The following is a 22,602-nucleotide window of genomic DNA, read 5'->3' on the forward strand; positions in this document are numbered from 1 at the left end:
TGTATCATTAACCATACCATCAATGCAGAGCCAGTTTGCAAGCCTGAAAACCAATGCTGTTTTGCTGTTTTTCCCTGCCTATTCCAGGGCACGCTGGACAAGATGGGCTTCCTTGCTGAGCAAGGGGAGCAGAAGAGTACGGAGCAGCCAACAGGCTTGCTACCAGGGGCAGAAAACAACTCTGAGTCCACAAGTATTCCTCAAAAGCAAACAAATACTGCAACAAATCATTCATAAAACACAGTCAAAAAGGACTTCATTTAATTAGTGATATGTAAAGACTTTTGCATAGAAAAAAGGTTAACAAGGTAATGCATAAAAGACCGACTAGGTACAGTATTTTTAAAACAAATATTTTAAAGTATATTTTGCATAATGTTTAACATTTTCAATGCTTACTGCTTTCTCCACACAGCAGAGAAATCAAGTGCATAATAATACATGCTGTGTTTTTTCTTTTTTTTTTTTTTTTTTTTTTTACATAAAATCTCTAGTTCTTGACTGGTTGTATTAAAATACTTAGGTTATTTTAAGTCACTGTAATAAAAAATGAAAGCAAACCATTTTATGCAGCACTAGTTATCTGGGTATAGACAAAATAATTTACTCACATCCCATTAATACATTCATTTTGGTTTGGAATCAAACCCACATTACAATGTTGGCATGTTAATAGCCAATTTAAAAATCGTCCCTACCATAACTTCATTCATACCCAGAGTGATCATTCTCCCAGAAGTTGATAGTGAAAGGAAGAGGGATCTTGCACTGAATCAGTTAAAAGTAAATGTCCAAATACAGCTAAATAAGTTAAGTTGAACTCTTACAACACTGAGTGTATCTTGTATTGGCATGAATCAACTGTATCCAAGTGTGCACACTTTAAATAGGCGGTTACTTCTGGGTGCATGACAAATTCACTGTTTGTGCAGATAGGAGCTAGCACCATGTTTAAGCCATAAAAATGGGTGCCTTAGGGCTCACAGGCTATGCTGAAACGTTCATTAATCCCAGCACTGATAAGATAATTGCTTTTACCAATGCTATGCTAGACGTCACAATTTGGCAAGTCTGTACAAAGAAAGTGAACTAAGGAAGCGAGAACTAGGCCTGTCAAACTAAACATTCTTCCTCGGCAATCTTTTGGCTAGAAAAACCTCCTCTCCCCTTCAAGAGCATGCTGTGCCCTGGAAAAGTATCCTAGTTCTGAAGTTGAATGCAGAATTTCACCTCTCTCCCAAACCATTTCCATACCTGTGCAATGTTATTTGTTTTAGCAGAACACACACACACACATATATATTTATTTATTATTTTCTCAATGTCAGGCACTTATGAAACTGGAACTCCTTTTCTCACCTGGGGAGACCTGGTAGATGCAATCCCTCACCTCTGCCAAACAAGGATGCATAGCTGGAGAACTATTAGTTCTAATGCCTACGTATTTCTACGTATTTTGAAGGAAACCTCTACATGCCGGCATGGTCACACTGTTCTGAAAGCCACTGCTGCTCGCTCAAGGTGCCCCCAGCAAGACAAAGAAAGAAGAAGAAGAAGGTGTCTCCCCATGTTCGCTCCGACACCTGCAGTGAGGATAATCGCGCCGTTCCTGGCTGGGCTCGCCGGCACCTCTCAGGCCCTTTGGGTGAAGGCTGAGCAGGGAGGCCACACCGAGCCCCGGAGGCTGGGTGTGGGTGCGGGGATGTGTGGGCTCCTGGGGGTGAGCACATGCACGTGTGCTGAGAGGGAGAGGAGGGAGCTGCGGTAGGAAGAGGTGTGTGTGGGGGGAGACTTAAAAGGCTCCAACTTCAGTCCCCCAGGGTCGGTAGGGTTTCGTGCCGCCCCCGGTGCCAGCCTGCTGAGGGCTGGCGGTGGCTGACACGGCCAGCGGAGGGGTGATGGCGGTCGCCGCAGCCACGGCGGCGGCGGCCGCGCGGGGGGGGAGCATAGGGAAGGTGCCGCTGAAGGAGAGGGGGAAGCTCTGGGCTGCAGCTGTGGCTGCTGCTGCCGCGGCGTGAACAGTGGCCGACAGGGACAAGAGGGAGGTAGAGAGAGGAGGGACACAGGGAGCGATGCTGCCAGCGGAGGGGACTCTGAGGGCGGCATCGGCGTGGGCGAAGGTGGCCGTGAGCAGGGCGGAGCCGTGCGGGGGCACGTCCGAGGAGAGTCTGCATGGGGCAGCATCCGAGGCGTGCAGTCCATTCGGCTGCAGCAGAGCGGCCGGGAGGTGGTGGAAGGCGGCCGCCCAGTGGTGAGGGTGCAGGGGGTGGTGGTGGTGGGCCATGGAGGAGGTCATGGCAGCAGCTTCCCTCTGAGAGGCACAGGTGCTCAGGTGAGACACGAGTCTAACGCGCAGGGGGTCGGACGTGTCGAGACCTTCCACCGATGTCAGGTACCTCGCCACTTCTGTCAAGCACTCCCGGAAGCCGATGCTCATGAAATCCATGGCCAGGGAATGAGCGTCAAAATAACCTGCAAGGGGAGGGCAAAATACGTGTTGAATGTAGAGCTGGCCAACCCAGTCCTGCCTCCGACACCGCATCTCCCGTTTGCCATTTATGGGTTAAGATGTGCAACAGGAGAAGTTTGTTCTCTGGTCTGTAAATGATCTCTGTGACCATCCCTGTAATGTAATAAGCTGCAGTTGTTTACTCAGACAATATACAAATGAAAAGAATTAAGTCTGTAAGACACTTAAAAAGATACATGATGCCTCTCCTGAAATTCCTCAGCAAGCTGCTGCAGTGCAGTGTTGATCCTGTATGTGTGAATGAGATGCTTATCCACACAAAGAAACAGGCTGGAGATCAGAGAGCTTGCATGTACTACCCTGCCTTTTCTTCCCTACACTGGCATTCATCCTAACGCTTTCAAACTATTTCTTGACATTGTGAGATAGTTGTTGTAGCTGCTGCTGGGGTCCCATCTACTTCACAGAGTCATTAAGACAATATGACATACGGTGTTGCTTAACTACAAACAAAAAACATCTTGTGATGACTCTGCACACACACAATAAAAAGCTTTACTGAGAAAACGTTTTATGTAATGCCATTGCTAATTTGGAGATGGAAGACTGACAGTCATATGGCCCATGAGGTATTTCAACAAACAGCAACTGGAGCTCCACAGGCTTGGGACAAAAAAGCATTTGAAAAAAAAGTCTTATTAAATGCACATGAAAAGATACTCCCTTTATAAAAGGGTTGAGCACAAAATCTTGTGTTTAAGTTGCAGCCCTTCAACCACAGAAACCTATTCCACTTTTTGGAACTTTCCTATTTTAGCTTAAATGTTGTCTCCTTGGGGGAACGGTATCCTATCCACTCCCAAGCTGGCATTGTGTTTTTCCTCTCACTAGCAATGAAAATTTTTAGGTATGCATGGCTGTGATGTGTGTCAGTACATAAAGATCAAGTGCCCCTCTTATGGTGGAATGTGGCAGCAAATGCCTTTTACTCTGTCATAAAATAATCTCTGCCTTGCTGAAAAACGCTAGCACTTTAGACGGCTTTTTTCACTTGAATCAATTTTCAAGCTAGAAAGAAACGTTTCCGCTGCTGCATGTCCACATTACAGAATTAACTCAGGCACATTTATTGATGTGGCTCCAAGTCCCTGCCCACCATACACTCCATCTTGCCAAATTGTGATGGCACTTTTGCTGCAGGTCTACTTGCTCATCTGAACCTGAGAGAAACTCTGGCTCAGCCAGCAGATCCAACGAGCGTGAGAAGCTGAGGACTCCCATCCATCAAGTGCTGACTCCTCACAGCTTTCTTCCTGCCAGGTCCGCTGCCACCACAGGTTTGAGTGAAATCCTGAGAAACAAAGGCCAGGCGTGCCAGCTGTGGTGAGATAGCAGGGTACCTTCTTGGGTGCCAGTCAGCCTGGCGTGGGGACTGCTTCTGTGCCGGAGGCTCCAGGACCTCCAGCAGCTTCAGAGGGGCTGACGCACAGCCAAAACCACTTCCCAGCTCTGGCCACGAGTCAGCCAGCCTGAGAGTCCTGAGAGCACTCGGCTCAAGCCAGGGCTTGCCGGCCTCCCTCCCTCTGGACTGGAAGAAATGTGGGGGATGTGGTTGTCACCAGCTTCCCCTGAGTCTGAGCTGCTGGCTCTGTGACAAGCCATCCCAAAGCCCTGGTGATCCTGGCTCCCTTTCAGTCTCCTATGGTGGCCGAGACATGAAAACAGAGGGTAGATGAGAGCTGGGACTCCCAGGCTCCATTATGTTTTGATGGTTATCTTTTCCCGGTTTCCCCTTCACTGGCTTCCCCCTTCTGAGAGAGACTTAAAAATGTTGTTTCTCATTTCTTTCCCAACCCAAGAATATCCTACAACATGTGCACATGCCAGTGTTTTGTAGTGAACAGGAACTCCTGGTTTTACCTCATCTGTCCTGGTAACGCACGTGAACTGCATGCAGGCCATACGTCACTTGAGTTACATGAACCCATGCACTGACCCAGGTGTCACTCATTCATTTGAAGTGAAGCTGCAATTAAACCACACTGAGTTCTCTGCAGGCAGCTCACTGTTGACAAATCACTCCTCCCCTCTGCTTGCTTGCACCATCAGCAAAAAGCCCTGGCCTTAGGCCAAAATAGTAACTCAATGTGAACAGGAGACCACTGTCCACACCTGCATCAGGGCGGCAGAAACGCAGAGTCTGCACAGAACCTCAGAGCCATCCGCCTGCCTGCCCAGGCAGCTCTGAAAATCAGAGAAGGGACAGTAGTCGTGTCGGGTTTTCTTCTGCTGTGCCCACTTCGGGATCAGTGTACTGAGCAGCAGCCAACCCCACCCTGACTTGCCAAGTCCCATCCATTCCCCATCATGGATGTCCTCCTTTCTGTATGAGGAATAGGACAGATCTCAATGCAGGGTAGCATATGAGTATCAGAACCCATTTCTCCTTTCTTCAGTAGTGTTTGACCCTGGTAAAAATGATGAAACTCATTTTTTTGCTGATACAAAAAACCCCCTCTGGCTCTCAAGATGAATTACAAAGTGGGAGCAACTATACTTGCAAATAAAACAAACATCTACTTTAAAAATACTCGAAGAAATTATATTTAAAACTGTTAGTTAGATTGCAAAGTAAAACATTTTAAGTGAGCAGGAAATGCAAGCTCAAAATTTGCCCAGTACTAATTCTCAAACCTCTTTTTTCTTACAGTTTCTTAATCTGTGCAGTGAGATTACTCTTATCTCTAGGACAGAAGGAGCAGATAAAGTTGTACTATTTGTGAAGCGATTGGGTGTTATTGTGATGGGCCACCCACCGTGGATCATGGTGTGAAAGGCAGTTGCAGAAATAAGCCTGCGTTGCCTCTCCCTGCACCACAACACTTCATCCTTCCCCACACTGCCACAGCTATGCTGGTGTCAGCTGGGGCAGGAGAGACATGGCAGCAGAGACCAACCAAGAAAGAGAGAAGACCGCAAGACCTGGGACTGCTAACAACACCCAGCTTATCCAACTGCAGCCAGAGGCTGGGCTCCACCAACATCATCTCAATGTCACGCAGCTCCCATCCCAGGCATTTCATCCCCTGCCCCACTCAGCCACCTGACCTGACCCATTTATAAAAAAATCCCCTGCATACTTTTTTTGGGTGGGGAAGCAGGGGAAGGAAGCTTCCTGATAAATTAGGTCTCCATTTGGGTTCACCTCCTGGCCGTCCCGCTGTCAGTGCAAACATCGGAGGGGTGGGAGCTGCTGCAGCTCCTCAGAGGAACAATGTGCAGCATGAAGTGGGGGTCAGGCTGGGATAGCTGAGCTGCAGGAGGTGTGGGGAGGATGAAGCCAAACAGCCACCGCTTCCCTCAGCAGCTGAGCACTGTGTGCTCCATGCAGTGAGGGAGACAGAGCTTGTGGAACACCAGCAGGCAACCACACCTTCAAAGGCAGCACCACCACTCAGACACACGGAGGATCTGAATCACCTGAATACAGACTGCACGACCATGTTCAGTTCTGGTGTTTCATAATTTTCAAGAGCATAGCTTTAGTCAACTATTGTGCTTTCTCAAGGACTTTTTATATATGTACATTAACTTCCTTTTCAAATTTTGTACATTTTCTGAGGAATCAAGAGGCCTATCTGTTTCCTGAGGAGCAACAAAATTCCTTTCATCTCTTATCAAACAAGTTACCCATAAATTTTAAGCTTAAATGGACTCCTAGAAAAAACTCTTTAACACCTAGAAAAAACATAAGTCAGCTTGGTGTTAATTTTCACAAATAACAAAACACCAGCCTTTAACAAGCTTTGTTATAGCCATCTGCTGTGAAGCATGCACTGATTCTGAGATTTTTAATTGCTGCAAGGTATGGAAATGAGCATAATTCAGTCATGCACTAAAAACTTTGATTGAAAAAAAAAGTAAGAGAGAGAAAGCAGCAGTTTCTTTTCTAGTCTCTACTTCTACCTATACAGCACACTGGGTGAGTGAAGAATCAGCTGGTTTCCATTACAACAATTCGAAGTATGATCATGGTTGATGGCACAGGACATGGCACCATGCTTATGGAATGCCAACAAGTTTTTTGCTCCAAGTAAGTTCCAAAATCATGACTACACAGAACACCTTGTGGGTGGCTGAAACCATTTGGCCTCCAGCCTTGGGACTGTCAGCTTGCACAAGCGAGGTACGCTCAACTCCCGGTGCTTGGCTGATCTAATGGGTCAGCAAGTGCAGCCACTGCGTCACTCCAGCACCCATCAACGGGGAGCTATGCCAGCCTCTGACACACAAATACAGCATAGAAATGTGAGTGCAGAGAGCATTATCTGCCCACATGCTTTATCAGATACCTGGAGCTGCATAGAGTAAGTCTGGGATTGGTTCTGGTGAACGAGATGGTCTAACCTGGAACTGGAAAGTCTTTTCAGAACAAAGAAAATACTTCAACATAAATTAAAGTTCTTCTCCGTTCACTTCCTTTGGTATAGCGGCTCAATAATGAGGTTTAGCATCAGGTTTTTTGCTACACAATTGCTGCCACAAACCTCCTGTTTATGTTTGGTGTTTGTGTATTTGTTTTGTCTCCCTGTGCAGATTTCAGTGCTCTTTGGAAACCCCAAACAAATCTCTGACTGGGCTGCCTGTGAATGAAGCCTTTACTCCCACAGTGTTATGAAAGCAAACACAAGCCCAGGGTCAAGTGCTTCTTTTGTCCCAGTAGCTCTTTCCCACGAGTTCAATCCTGCCATTAGCATTGATTTCCACTCCTTTAATCTGGAAACGCCTATCACAGCTCCTCAAAGCACTTTTATTTATGAGATTCCCCAAATATTGTAAAAAAACCAAAATCACTGGCTCCTTACCTTTCCCTCCTGTTGCCTGCAGCATCTTCAGATGATCCACTGTCATTTGCAGTATTTCCGCTTTTTCTAATTTGGCAGATCCCTTTGAGATAAGACGCACATATAAAGAAAGGCTTACAAGTACTAGAAACTTTAATTTTATATACTTTCCACTGAGCTCAGCCTTATGGTTTCAATTTCCCCTATCATTAGGACATTCTCAGCTTAATTATTTCGTGAGCATCTGCTTCCCAGACTTTGTCTAAGAACTAATACCGTCTCCCTAATTTCCCTTTATTAGGGCTATATCTCAGCACAGCTCTGCCCTTGAAGGTAGCGTAGAGATGACATTTTCATGAAATGAGAGAAATACGTAACTATCTGGACTTCCTTTTTAACAACAAACAGAAGTGGAGAGCTGGCAGAAGGGATCTGTGTGGCCATAGATTAAGACCCTGCTGAAACGTTATTTTTTGTGCTATTACCGGTAGGTGTCCCTGCGGACACACACCCAGCACTGTCCCTCTCTTCATGGCCTATTAATTTTCAACATGTCATTTGGTTGTTGAATATTCCATTCTCTTTTTTGACTGAAAAAAACTGCCACATGGTCCACAGTATTTTAAGTTAGTGAGATGCCTTTTTTGCAAGGACTAAATACTGTGAAAGAGTGTAGCTCCTCTGTCAGTAAAAATCTGTGAGTGGCTCACAGAGCTACAAGAGATACTGGAAAAGTACAAAATACAACAATTCAAAAGATAGTATTAGTGTATCAATGTACAAATAAAACTATTTTGCTTGGTAGAATTTCCTTTGATATCTGGAGCACACCCAGACGACACAAATTCCAGTGCAAGAGATCATCCCTTGGCATCAGTTAAAATCAGGGCTGTGCAAGCTGCAGTCATCACCAGATCGCATCCTGCGAGCCAGTCTTTTTCTCCTAGTTATCATCTGGGCCACCTTACTGTCTCGGCCAACTTCACACAGGTTGCACATTTTTGAGTTGGGAAAAGTTTACACAGTGCTGTGTGGCCCTTTTTCAGAGTGCTCATCTCTGCCATACTCGGGAGCACCACCGTGGCTTGCGGAGGGAGGGAGGCGGAAGCGAAACTAAACCTCCAACTTGGAAACTCCAGTGAGCTGAATGTCAAGGAGCTGGGAAAAGACTGATGACTTTGTCCTTGGCATATTGCAGGAAAACGGTGGGACTTTCTGATTCAAAAAATGCACACGCTCATTTTTACGGCACTAAAATTTTTTTCAATCCGCTTATTGCTTTCAACGCTTTCCTCATACCAAGGTTGATGCGCGTGTGAATTTTTGGTCAGAATTCCCCATTTAACATGCAGCTACATCCTGTAGTTTTCTCAGACTTCATCTTTTCCACAGACACAGTAAAAGCCGCCTCAGTGAGAGTGACTAATAGCTAAAAACTGCATGGTGCTGGGTAATTTCCAAAGGCTCTGTAGGACTTGTTTTATAATGTTTGTGGTTTTCAAGAAATAAACAATAAAATGGGACAAAAAACTGTTGTCTCTTGCCCCTGTTTGTCTAGCTGAAAATATCCCTGTCACTGTTTTGCCAGAACCAATGCAAAGACACAGTGACAACTACCAGTTACTAAAAATCATATTGCAGGTGACACAAGTGATGCTTTCAACCAATACTTCAGTTTTGGGTTTTTTTTTGCCAGCTCCTGTTCAGGCCAGGGATGAAACAGGGCTAACATGGTGCGGTGCTTGCCACGTAGTTAGCACTTGCATTCACCACCTCCCAATCCTGCTCTCAGATTTTACTTTCTGGTTTTTTTTATTTTACTATTACAAGGAAATCAGGTTATTTATTTTCAGATGCTTCATTTTTACTGAAACACAGTGTCAGTTGCACACATCCATAGATCTTAAGACACTTCTAGCAAAACAGGAACAAGGCTAAATATTGAACTAAAGCCCAAAAAATAAAATTCAGGATATGGAAAAAAATTAATTTGAATGGAGAAACCAAAATGCCCCTTTTTTTTTTTTTTTTTTTTTACAAAACATTGTATTCTAAGCTCTTGGTCTGTAATTTGATGACCAAGAAGCTGAGCCAAAGTTAACTGCATCCTTCCAGACTTCCTACTAAATACTTTCTCACTGAAAGTCTGAATATATCACTGACTTCACTACCTCACACAACATGGGCCTATTCCACCTCCTAATGCACTGGTTCCAAAACGTCATCTTAAAATATGAATGATCCAGACTCTATGCTTTCTTTTCAGGAAACTGGACTGATTAGTTTGCAATGGAAAGTATAGATTTGAAAAAAAAATGGTCTCTTAAAGTAGCAGCAAAGTAAATTATATTTGAAGATTTAGACAGAAGGCTAATTTGCGTACTGATCTGGGGAGTTGTGTTGGGTTTGTGTATTTTTATTTTTTATTTAATATGCAGTAAAGCACATTTTTAACAAAACCACTACTGGAATTCATCGAAAGAACAGAGGCAACATGAACACAGTTACCCTTAAGGGAAAAACAAGCCAAAGAATGGAAATGTTTTTCAGCCTTATAATGAATTATGTTTCTAATAGTTTTGCCACAACAAAGCATTTTACTGAAATGCTTGCTTTGTGCCAGATCAGGACACATACAGTATTATTTTAATGAGATTTACAAGAGAACTAACATTGCCAGATGAGATACAGAACTTATATTTTAAAAAAAGAAAAAGCTTACTTGTTTTTCAAAAGCAGTTGGCACAAGCCGCCTCAGCTCTGATAAACTGTTATTTATACGATCACGGCGCCTTTTCTCTATAATCTATTCCCAAAAAAACAAAACACATTAAGTTTACAAAAAATGAAGGGCAAAATCACAGCACACACGCAAACTGTCAGATGCAAAAATAATTAAACAAAACATACCCCTCTTCTTTTCTTTCTGGCCATGATCTGAGATGTTGTTGTTGGGGAATTTGATCGAATGACAGAACTATTACTTTGCCTGCAAAGCAACAGAAGTATGTCAGGTGTTGCACAACTTGACACCGCTCTTTGAAGACACCTTAGGTCACTATACTACGTATGCATAGTGCCTCTCATGCCATTTTCAGTGCTTCCAGGATGTGCCTTGCATTGCAGTGTTTCTGAAGACAGGGATACATTTCAGTTTTTACTACCCCAGCATACATTTTGAATTGACAGAGCACTCTGTTGGAAATAAAGTCCTTTTCTGAGCTCACTGTCCAGCACAGATTTCATTTTCTTTGCATGTAAAGTCCTGCCTATCAAGTACAGGCTGAAGAACCAGGCCCAAATCCACACGAACCTTGTAGCAACAGCAGTGGTAAGTGGACATACCCGATGACACAACCTCTGCCAGGCCTGCTGGTTTTTGACGTGTCTGCCCATTGCTACGCAGTCAGCAGATGCTCAAGTAGGATGCCAGGTGCCCAGCCTGGCTTTCTGCATTGTCCAGTAGCAGCATTCAAAATCTGCTTTTAAAAGTATACTACCCTCGAGTACGAAGTTGCTTTTATTTAATCATGACTGCACCAAAAATAAAAAAAAAATTAGTATCTTTTAATACTCATTTAGCCAGTGATGAGGATGAGATGGGGCTCTGGTGCATGAAGCTCTAAACTGGCAGGAGCAACCCTGAAGACCCTCGGCGACCCTGCAGCGCGCCCAGCCCGACCCTCCCTGGGCAAACACCACCGCTTGCCCTCGGCTCGCACGGCGGGTTTGCTGAAGTTCAGCTGCTGAGGATCCCTGCTCACTTTCCACGGCTCATTTCCCACTGGCGCCCGTTCCTTTAGGTTGCTCGGCCCGATCAGGAGCGATTTTGGAAGAGGTCTGATTGCAAATGGCAAATTAAGCGGAGCTAATGAACCGCAGCCCGGTGATCCACAAAGCTACTCGAGGGCTGCGCGTAATGTCGAGGCTCGGGCAGTCCGAGCGTGGGGATAATTTTTGGTGGGCTATGAGCGAGCTGCCAGCTGACCTGGAGGGGGACATAACCTCTGCCCTCGGGGGGCCGCCGCCCCCCCACCCTCATCCCAAGGGGGTGTCCGCGTCTCCCCTTCGCCCTGCCCCAGCTCGGGGAGCACCCCGGCCCGCGCCACCGACGGAGACCGCGGCCCCGGGGGTGTTCCACTTACCCCGAGTAGTTGTTCTCGCTCCCCACGTCTATAGTCTCGTCCATATCGCTGTCTGAGGTAGTTTCCTCGCAAGGTCGCTTCATCGTGTGCACGGCGTGGGGGCAGAGATAAATAAATCCGGGGGGGCTCCGGGCACGGCACAGCTGGGCACGGCTCCGCACCGCCAACAGAGCAAACCCTCTCTGAGGCGCTTTCCCACGCCGCGGCACAGCCTCAAGCCCGACGGCCCGCCCCCGGCAAGGCCCGCCCTGCCCAGGGTGACGGGCGGGGGCCGCCCACCGCCAGGGCGCGGAGCCGTGCGGAGGAGCGGGCGGCCGCCCGGTGGGGGCCCCGCCGCCCTTGCCTCACGGCAGGCGAGAGCGGAGCCGGCACGGGGCCGCAGAGGGAGGAGCGCGGGGTTCCGAGCATCCTTGGAGCTCGCCCTGCGGGGCGGAGGAGCGGCACCGGGTTCCCAGCCCTCCGGTGCTGCCGGATGAAGAGGGGCGGCCGGGATCGCCCCGCTGTCCGTCTCTCACCGGGCATTTGGGAAGATCATGCTCCCCTCCCGCCCGTAACACACGAGCCGGATCAGCCCCCTGCCCAATGCTCCAGAGCTCCGGGCGGTGGCAGCAGCCCCGGTCTCCCCTCTTGCGGCGCCGCAAGGGGAGTTGTTACCGGGCATACGAGCGCGCGTTGGAGAGTTGTGTAAATCCCGGGAAATGTAGAAATCCCTCCGGGCCGGGCGAGCGGCCCCGGCGGCCCCGTCCCGCTGGGCTCCACGGGCGCGCTGAGGGCTAGCGGGCGCTTGCCGGGCCGGGAGCCAAGCAGGGCGATAATCCTTGCTGGGAACGACTTGGGAGGAAGTTTAGCGTCTCGCTTACCGGAGGATCTGTAGCAGGCGGGTTTTACTTTGCTTTTGTTTGGGATTTCCCCACCCCGTTTGTTTGTGTTTTCAAATTCCGGATTCCTGACATTAAATACATTCGGAGTGGTATGTTCTCCGCAGAAATTTAATCTTGCAACTGTGGCGACTGTCTCTGCCTGTTCCTCCCTCCATCCCCTTTGCCACCTTCCTAGGAACGTTTTTCTCCCGCCCCTGCTGACGGACGCTGGCCGAGAGGGGCCGGGACGGGACGGGGCGGGGAGGGCTCGGGCACCAGCTTGGGCACCGCCGCCTTATCCTGGCTCTCGGCGGCAGACGGAGCCGCGGTCGCTCAGCAGCCAGGAGGTCTTGAAGGCTAGCGGCCATGGGGCTGCCCTTCCTACGACTCAGTGCCTTGTCGAGCCAGGGGCAACCCCCTCGCCGCCCCGCCCGGGGCTGCGGCTGGCCGAGCCGGGCTCCGGGGAGCAGCACCTGCCGAAGAGACGCGGGAAGCAGCTGCCTGCGTCGCCGCAAAACGACGGAGCGGCGACGAGTCTCCCCTTCAGCGCGGCGTGGCACCGGGGTCGCCCTGCTCTCGCCTCTCCGGGTTTCCAGGCGGCGACAGCACGATACTGTTCCGGACAGAGGGAGGGAGGGAGGCACGGCGGGTCGGGGAGGGAGAAAAGAAGGGCCGGAGGGGCCGATGACTCCGGGTTTCCCTTCGGGGCAGGCTGCGAGCTCGACAGGCCGGAGGGAGCGGACACCTTCCCGTCGCGGCCCCGCTCGGCTCGCCGCTTCTGCCTGCGGGTGGAGTTTTCCCCGGCTGCTTTATATTTAGCAGCCGACGGTACCAATGACTCAGTTTTCCACTCAGTTAAATGCCGTGGAAGGTACAGGTGGCTTGTTTCGTTCGCGGGTGTCCGTGCGGCAAAGGGCCATTGCGAAAGAGAAACCGGCGCCAGCTCTTTTGTACGCCGACATCCGCCATCTCTGCAATTATATTTGGTGGCACATCGGGTGTTTGCCCTTTCATGTGGATGTTGCTGCTGTGTAAAGGAACAGCGGGATTTCATGCCTCATTGCCCTACCGGGACATCCTTTTCATGCCCGTATTTGCAGAGTTGCTAAAAGCTCCGCGGCTGCTCACTCAGAACAGAAGCGAGCGTTCGCGGGAATGACGAAGACAGCTCTAGGGAACTTGGGACGCATTCCCCACAATGGCCCCTTTGATGGGATCTGAACAAAAAAACCAAAACAAACCAAAATACACCCCCCTTAAAAAAAAACAAAAAAACAAAAAACAAATCAAAAATCCACGAAAAGATCCTCACAAACAAACAACCCAAAAAAGTATCAGGATCTCTCGGGAGAAGTGGACTAGCAGGAGCAGCCTGTGGCGCCCGACTGCAATTTGAAGCACAAACGCTTTAGAAATCTGGGATTAGACTCAGCAGTTTTAGTGCTCGACGTGGGGGGGGGTTTCTAGAATATTTTCAAAACTCCAATAAACAAAAGAAACCCCTGCTCCAAATTCTCTTTCGTTGTCTGTGCTGTAACGACACGGGGAGACCTGAGACAGCCGGGCCTGCTCCCGTCCGGGACCCTCGTGCCGGACATCTCGGGAGGGCCGGGAAACGCTGCCCTGCCTCAGACGTCGCGTTTCAGAGCGGGTCGAGGTTGGGTAGGTCCGATCTGAAGTCCGTGTTACCCCGCCTGGGCTGCAGCTGCTCGAGAGATGCCTGCGAACACGGTGTGTGTGTGGAGGGGGGCACGGGCTCCAGCGTGGGTGTCCCAATCCTCGCTAAAGCACGCGGATCACCCGGGGATGTGGGTGCGTTTCCGAGCTATCTCGGGGTCTTGCACAGAAATCTTTCATGTCACGCGTCGGTGCTGCTGGATTTGTAATTTCTGCTCACTCTGGAAATAGCTCCTGCTCTTTAATGCTATTTTTTTCCCCCTTGGGGCACAACTCCCGCATTCTGTTTTCCTACAGAAACCTGAGCTATCGTATGGTTACCTCCCCGAGCAGAGCTTTATGTCAGCGTCGTTTCTCGTGGGTCCGGCTGTTAAATCCTCCTGGTAGCCTCGCTAAAGTCCCTCCTCCGGGAAACTTCTGTTTTCATTTTACCCAGATTAGGTATTTTTTCTTAGTTTGTTTTTAATTATTTTTGAGGGATCTACCTGCTCCTTGGGTGAGAAATGACGGGCTTTCCCAGGTCGGCCCTTGCACCCCTGCAAGGTCTCGGGCCCGTCGATGTGACAGGTGCGCTGCGACAGGCAGGGGCTCCGTGGTGGAGCACCAGCACCGCGACCCACGGGCCAAGCTCCCTGTGCTTTGGTCCGGGCTGCATGGCACACCTGGCTCTTTCTCCAGTGACCCCATAAAGCGTGACTCCCGGGAACACTTGCTGCGGCGGGACTGCTCTCTCAGCTGGCAGCACGCAGCGCTGACAGCCACGCTGTCGAAGCCCGGAGAGAATTGTCTTTCTCGTTTCCCCGCTCCTTTTCCCTCCAAAGGGAAAAAACCGGGCGGACTCGCCGCTTCCCGCCAGCCTGGAGGCCCCGGGACAGCCGCCGCGCTCACCCACCGCCGGCAGGGAGAGCTTAGTGGCGACCCTCGCTCCTCGGAGGCCCCCGAGCAGCTTTTTCCCGGGAGAGGCAGCCCCGGCGGGCGGGCGGGCGGGCGGCGGCTCCCTGCAGGCTCCCCGGCCCGCAGGCTTCCCGTCCCGGCCGGGGGGCGTCGGGGGGAGGCCAGGCAGCTCCCTCTCCCTCCTTCCTTTCTGCTTTCTTGTGGGTTTGTTGTTTGGGGATTTTTGCTTGTTTGTTTTTACTCTCGGCAGACGCGGCTGGCCGCGGCTGCGGGGCCTGGCGGGTCACACGAGGCCAGCCCGGGCCCCCCGACAGCGGCTGAGCCTTCCAGAGCCGGCCTGACAAATAAGCAAAGCAGTGCATTTCTTGCAACGTCTAGAGAGCCGGCTCGCGTAGAGAAGAGACTCTCGTATGCTCCGTCCCCGAAAATGAAATTTCCTACCCCCGAGATTTTAGGATTTTACATGTCGCTGTGAAACGTTTAGGATTAGTTAGGGGGTTTAAAACCTATTTAAAAAATGTGCGTGGCCTTCTGAAACAGCTGAAGTTTAGCTCAGCAGCTTTCTTCAAGGGGACTCAAGATTGTCCTGAGTTTATTTAGTGAACACGGTAGGTACTCAGACTCTTAAGTCTTAGAACAAATTTTTTTAATACTTTACTCTCTCCTGCTTAAAAACACATTTGCATTCCATATCCTTCACTCAGTAAGCAGCCTCTTGGGGGTATCTGTTCTACTACTTTTAAGCTACTTTCTCTAACTATTAGGAAACTCTTAAGAACAGAAGAGAAATGCAATTCCCATTCATGGACTGTGGACCATGACGCTGGGTTTTTTGTTTTGTTTTGTTTTGTTTTTTTTTCTTGATGGACTTATCACTAACTGCCAGGAAAACAAGAGAAAAAGCCTTCTTGATTTTTTATTTTTTTTTTTTTCTGATTTGATTGTAAATAGATGGTTAAAATGATTTCTGGCTACATTTATACCAAGGTTGGGTGGACAGACTGAAGAAACAGCAGAGAGCTGAGGAAACCCTGTGTGACAGCTGAAGGAAATAATGCTCAAAAAAAAAGGAGAGACTTTAAAACGTGGTTTTGCCTAGATAGTGGCTACACACGGGTGGAAGTGGATGCATGACATTCCAGGCAAGTCTGCATTGTGGAGGAGTATTTGACTATTAGCTGGGTTGTAGGATTTTTGCCTGAATAGTAGGGCCTGGTCCACAGGTGATTCTTGTGGCAGTACAATAACCCCACAGATACTGATGAAATTGCACAAGTGCCCTGAGATGGATGCAATCACTCCAGTAGATCACTTCCATTTTGTGAAGAATAAAAAGTGCACAAAGACTTGCTACAATAAATTTCAAGTTGAAGATGATGGAGGAAAAAAAGTAGGAAGGAAGATGCAGTGGGTATTTATAGACCTTTCTAAGTAATGTTTAATGTTTTAATGCTTATCACTGAACTACAGCTCCACAAATCTGATCTTTGTAAAGTAGTGAAGTTGACTATTGGGTTTTTAGGCTAATCACAAAAAACCCTTTACTCTGCATCTCCTGTAGTGTGTCACCTCTGCTTTTGGTGCCTACAGGAGTCAATGAATGCACCCTCCTGGGCCGAGTGCTTCCTCCTGGCCCCCAGTCAATAGGTGCTGCATGTTTGTCCAGTCCTCCCATTCAGGGCATGAAATGCTCTCCCTGAGAGCTGTCACTACATCGTAGGTGACACAGAAACACAGGAGCACCTCTTCTGGCTCCCACTGTCTGGTGATAACAAGGGCGATTGAACAGCACCCCAAGAAAGGGCAGCTGGAGAGGACAAACCCTGCAGTTGAGAGCCTCATACTTAACTCTTTGTACCTTGGCACACTTCCTATGTGAGCTCAGGCACTCGGGACAATTAATTAAATTAACAAAAGATGTAAATTAAAAGTGTCTGTGAACTGTATTGAAACTCAATTTGCATGCTCTTATTCACAACAGAACTGGCTGCAATTTGATTTAAATTAATTCACTTTCAGAATAAAATAACATTGAATAGAATAAAAGCAGCTTTAATTTTGAATGGATGTCTACATAGAATTGTTTGTGGTTTAACTAATCCACTCTGAATATTGAGTCTGTTGATTTTCCTGGGCATTTCCATCTAGGCTAGTTTGCTTTGTGCCTCTGTTTTGGGCTCCTATCAGTAAAACTGAAATAGTAGTTGCCTGCTGAAGTTTAAAGTCATTGTGTGAAGGATCTTGGTAATGACAGCATTTTGCCTGATACTCAGCATACAAAAGCCAGGTCTTGATTTTCTATACACGTGCAAAATTCTTGCCTGGTAATATTTTACAATGACTGTACCCAGATGTACATGACCAGGGGAGACATGCAGCAGTGGAGAATTAGGACATCACTGTGGATTTTAGACTTTCACTGAACATCTCCTTGGATTTGGCTCTCTGTTTTCTTCAAAGACTATGGGCCAAGATTTAAGAACTCTCTAACTTCAGTCATCTTAATGAACGGCTTCAATGGTGTTAAAAGGGAACTAGGGCACTTCCTTTACTAGTGGAAATCAGGCCACTTAATTACCTCACAATAATATACAGAACCTAACCTCACAGTTTTTTGCACAACATTAATTATGAACTTTAATCTCTTTTAGAGGTAGTGCTATTAAAATCCATAGATCTATATCAAGAATAAAACTATCCTATTATAATGGAAATAGAGTACTTGTAAATATGAGCACATAATCACAGCATTCTCGTTGAAACTCATTTCTGTTAAAATAAATTTTCACAGTGGTGAAGCATGGTTTAATTCACAAGTAACTGTGGCAAGTCTAGATAAACACATCCTGTGTCAGAAATGGGGACCTTCTTGAATTTTTGTAATAAAAACTTGCTGAGTTTTGAATAAAGCAGTTATTCTTCTTTTATTTTTCCTTTTTTTTTTCCAGTTCCTTCTTCCTTGTCAGCTTTTTACAGCATTTTCCTTTATTTCTTTTATGTTTTTCACTCTGAATGGACCTTTTTTTTGTGCTTTTTGGATGCCAAAAACAGGAGAATTGTCATTATTTGAATTCTATTGTTGGTTGTTCTTTTTAAATAAAAAACTCCCATGCTTTCCAGAGAGTTAAGAAGGAACCAGTTTTAAGGGAATGCTAAGATTTTATCCAAGATTTATTTCGGAAAGAAAGTAGTGGATCATCTCCAGGCTTCAAAGCTAGCTGTTATAATAAAGCACTTCACCTAATGCTCTAAAAATACTCCTTTATGTAGACTGTGCATGTGATAGAAATAAGCAACAATAAAATACTCTGGATAGATGCATGGTATTTTAGCAAACTTCTTCAGTAATAGTAGTCCCTATTGGCACTTGGAAGGGACTTTGAAATTACAGATTCTGCAAAGCTAGTTAAGTAAAAAGACACACTAAACACCTGCTTGCGAGTAGAAGTTATGATCTCTGGAAATAAAAAATTATCAATGGAAACATTTTCCAAGTGTCTGAAATAAAACACGTAGGGTCAACATGAATACTCAGCTGGTAAAATTTGTACACAAATTAAACAGGCATAAATTCAGTCAAAAGCCAGGGTCTTACACTGCTGAAGAGTTTGGATCAGGATTTTCAGCCAAAGAGAAACTGGCTTTCCCCAAACTGGGAGTTTTACATGCTGCCATGAATGTATGTCCATGTAGAGAACAGGTCATCTGAACTAGAGAAAGTTCCCTTTTGTCAACCACTGTCCAAGGGAGAGAAGTTGTCTCTGTTCCATTCTGATCAGCCTTGTGTCTTGCGACTGCCTGAACTTAAACAAGTATTTTCGTGATTCTTTAGTTAATGTCATGTTTGATCCTGCTGAGCCTAATCAGGAAAACCTGTGTTGACTGGATATGACTTTTGCTTCAAGGAGGAAATTGAAAAGCTCTCTCTGCAGGAACTGGGCCTAATTCCAATTTTCTTCTTACTTCTAAAAGAAAACAATATTGTGAAGGTATTTTTGATTTATAGTGATGAACATTTTTCTCTCCTTCAAAATATTACTTTGGTTGTATTTTATTTTAACATCTTTCTAATTAATTTTATTCAGTGTATATTTTTTGTTACACGTGGTTGAAAATAAATGTCATACAACAGCAAAGATAGATCAGATTTTGAGAGGAAAGCCCTGCAGCTCTGAGGATGTGTCAGAGCTGCAGACTCTCACTTCAAAAAGTGTTCATTGTCAGTGACTTAAAAAGTGTTCACTGTTCTTTCTGGTAAAAGAGATAAAAAATTCTATATAGACTGAAGGCTTTCCAAAATGCTAAATGCTCCTTTGCTTGGTGGGTTGTTTTCTTGTGTTTCATTTTTCTATGGCAGACATTAACCAAAGCACACTTAAAATTACTGTGAGAGCAGTTTGCTTTTGGTGCTTGCTGGTTCTGTGTGAGTGCTGGTGCTCACCTTTGCAAGGGGCAGAGGTGCCATTTTCAGATGTTTGCTGTTCCTTTTTCAAGCTCCATCACAGGGTCTGAGGTGGCTGGCAGCACTTCCTCAGGCCTTCAGCCTGGGAGTCTCCTTCCCTGGATGTATTCAAAAGCTGTCTGGACACAATCCTAAGTAATGTGCCCTAGGGGATCTTGCCTGTGCCAGGGGGTTGGAATGGATGCCTTGCAATGGTCCTGTCAGACTTTATCCTTTCTGTGTTTTTGTAACCCTTCTGGAATTACAGAAAATGGACACTCCCCCTGCCAAGACACCATGAGGTGGCTGGGTGATTTTATCCTGGTATAAAGGATAAACCAGATGCTGCTATTTCATGTTTCCTCCCTCTAGCCCCCAGCTTAGCCACTCTTGTATTGTTTTTGACCATGGAACACTTTTTTTAACTGAAGAATTTAGCTTCATTTTCTGAGCTGAATGTCAGGTCTCTGAAACCTTCTCTTTGGGGCTATTGCTCCTACTTGGAAAACTGCCCTGGCCTTCTGCAAGCCTTTCTCCTTAGCTTGCTTTCTGACTGTCACTTTATTTTCTACTGCTCTTCATGAAATATGCTCCCTTCCTTTTTGTCAGCTCCTTCTCTGGGAAAAACCTGATGATGTCTTATGGACTCACAGAACTTTCTAGCAATGACTTCCCAGTCACAGAATGGCTTTTACATGATATCTCTTTTGACAGACTCCCCCTCTTCATATGTCCTTCTCCCATCTTTGTCCTTTGCACAGTCAACATTGAACTTCTTCCTTCTTAAAGCTCTTGTCTCTCTGCTTCCTTGAACAAGGCTGAAGACATCAGTTCTCTCAGTCTTGGAGAGAAAGGGTTATTATGCTGGTGTCTTCTCTGCCTTCTTGTTTGCTTAGATGTGAAAGTTGTCTCCAAGTGCAGGATCTTCCTACAAAAGCCCAGGATCATCTGACTTTTCTGGTAGGTAGCATAAACTTTGTTCAGGTTCCTGCCTGGCTTCCCAAACACATCTCTCTCTGTTTCTGGGCTTTTAGGAAAGCTGTTCAATTCATCCTTCTGTATAGTACCTCTAGCCACATTGCTCCTGTCACTCCCTCTGGACCACTTATTCCTACTCTGCCTGAGACACACTGCCTTTACCATCTTGGCCCTTCTCCAGCCCTCCCTCTTCCCTGCCTTTTCTTGTATCCTATTCTCTCCTCCCTTCTTCTGGTAGCCTGCTCAACCCTAACTTAGCTGCCCTTCCCCATTTTGTGTGTGCAGAGTCTCTGAAGCTCTTAGTTGGATTTTCCAGACACTCTCAGGGTTAGCAGTGGCTGTGCAGGGTTCCCAACATGAGGGCTGTGGTGATAGTCTGTGATATCAACTCACATTTGCCATACTGATTTTCCAGGCTCAGCAGGTTCTCCCCAGTGCAGACTAGCTCAATATTTTTTCAAGTTATATTACAATAGCATTGCTAGTTTATCTCCTTTATTACCTTTAAATTGTCTACAATTTACAAATTTACAGCATAGGTGCTGTAAACTCCGAGTGCACCCAGGATTACTAGGTATGTCCATGTCCCTAAGTCAAAATGTTCCCTGCAGCCTTGGAGCTCTTTCTTTCTGGAAACCTCACACTGAAGTACTTCAGCATGCATGAAGGTTTTTTTGTGAGGTGATATGTCAGAGCAATGGCACTTAAACTCCATCACCCTTCCATCTCTGTGGGAGATTTGGGTTCCTGCAATCAGGGGGGATTTTTCTTCCCTGATAGGGGAATTCCAAGCTGGCACAGCAGCCCACTGGCTCTGTCAGAGGAGAGGTGAGAGGGATGAGCTACAGAAACCTCCCTGCTGCTGCCCTTCCTCAGATGCCAGAGGGGACAAACCTTCCCACTGTGAGAGGGAGCTGATAGTAAGGAGAACAAGGAAAAATATTCTTGCTGGTATTGAGTGAGGGGAGGGAATTGTCATGCAGAGCAATTGCCCTGCTGGAGGCAGTTATTGAGCACCTGCCTATTTGAATTGGTCACACAATGGGTGAGTGTCACTTGTGTCACTTGTATGCTCTGCTTCTGAAACCAGGTACCCTGCAGAGCTCAGGGGCTCAGGGCGCAGTTTCACATAGAGTAAGATTCTTGCTGTTATTACAGAAAGTAATTCTTGTATTCTGTAACTTCATGGCATCATCTGAAGTCCATCATGTGTGCTATTAACAAAACAGCCTCTTATTTGTTTTATACAGTAAAATATAACATAGCACAAGTAACACATGGATTTCCAGGACCACTCTCTCATGCAGAATTTCCCCAGGAATTTTAACATTCTTCTAACTAAAATAATCTCATATAAAAGCACTGCAGTAAAGAAAGACAGCTAACAGACCTGCTATAAAGACAAGGTGCCAGCAATGCATTACAGTCTAGAGAGGAGTGTCTGAGGGAATTGTTGTTTAGCCCATTGATTTCTTCTGTATTGATCTTAAATGGGAAGTATGGAGACTACAAGACTGATGCTAAATAGAGCATATAAATTTATTTAAAATTTAGAAGATCTGGCAACAGCAGATAGGGCATGAGCATGAAAGAAAGCAATCTGAAGAGATCAGGAAACAGCCCAAGCAAAGTGAATTGTGAGAAAGAGGGGTGCATTCCAATGAGCAGAAAGGCACAGTATTTTTAGAATTGCAAGTCTGTAAAGTGGCCATGGTAGCTCATCTGGTGAAATGGCTGTGCACTTGGAGATCAGGCCTGCACAGGGGAATAAATCTTCCTGGTGTAGCCATATGCTGTCGTGACAGAGACAGGCCATTTAGCCCAGTCAGAAGGAAAAAACGGGGTTGGCACTGGTTGCCCTCCTTTGTGTGTATCATGCTGTCCTTGCCTTCTTGTTCAAGTCACAGTTTTTCAATTCAAAACATTCTTTGTGCAGGTATCAGAGTCAATACAGGAAATATTTAGAGGGATGATAACTCAGTGCAGAAGTACAACAGAATTTCATTGCTTGGGTCAGGGGTAATACAAAGTACACACGTCCACAACACACCTTTGTCCACACAGCTGTTTCTCACCTTCCCCTTCCCTGTGGGTATGGAGGGCGTTTGCTTTCCTATCACACCCATTCCCTGTTCCATGTGTGCCTGAAGAGGTTAAGACTCTTCAGTTGGGAAAAATTTAAGCCCTTCAAAAACAGTGGGAGAACCTGTTGAGTTAATTTTCAGTGTAGACAGTTTTTCAGTCTTGGGTTGGCTGGACTTGTGATATTTTGCTGGGGTTTCATGATTGCTGG

General features: G+C 46.7%; 1 protein-coding gene across 1 annotated transcript; it reads right to left on the reverse strand.

Annotated features, from left to right (window-relative positions):
- Nucleotides 1–239: 239 nt before the first annotated feature.
- On the reverse strand, nt 240–11,660 carry HEY2 (hes related family bHLH transcription factor with YRPW motif 2). Its single transcript, XM_005518332.3, has 5 exons — nt 11,460–11,660; nt 10,225–10,303; nt 10,037–10,120; nt 7,336–7,417; nt 240–2,472 (listed from the first exon to the last, which is right to left on the reverse strand). Exons 1-5 carry the CDS (start codon nt 11,540–11,542, stop codon nt 1,793–1,795), a joined length of 1,008 nt encoding a protein of 335 aa, XP_005518389.2. The 5' UTR covers nt 11,543–11,660; the 3' UTR covers nt 240–1,792.
- Between the last annotated feature and the right edge of the window lie 10,942 nt (nt 11,661–22,602).

The sequence above is a fragment of the Pseudopodoces humilis genome, chromosome 3 (assembly GCF_049639895.1).
Source record: "Pseudopodoces humilis isolate 2021_Gansu_Grassland_sample_001 chromosome 3, ASM4963989v1, whole genome shotgun sequence".
In the NCBI taxonomy this organism is placed as follows: Eukaryota; Metazoa; Chordata; class Aves; order Passeriformes; family Paridae; genus Pseudopodoces; species Pseudopodoces humilis.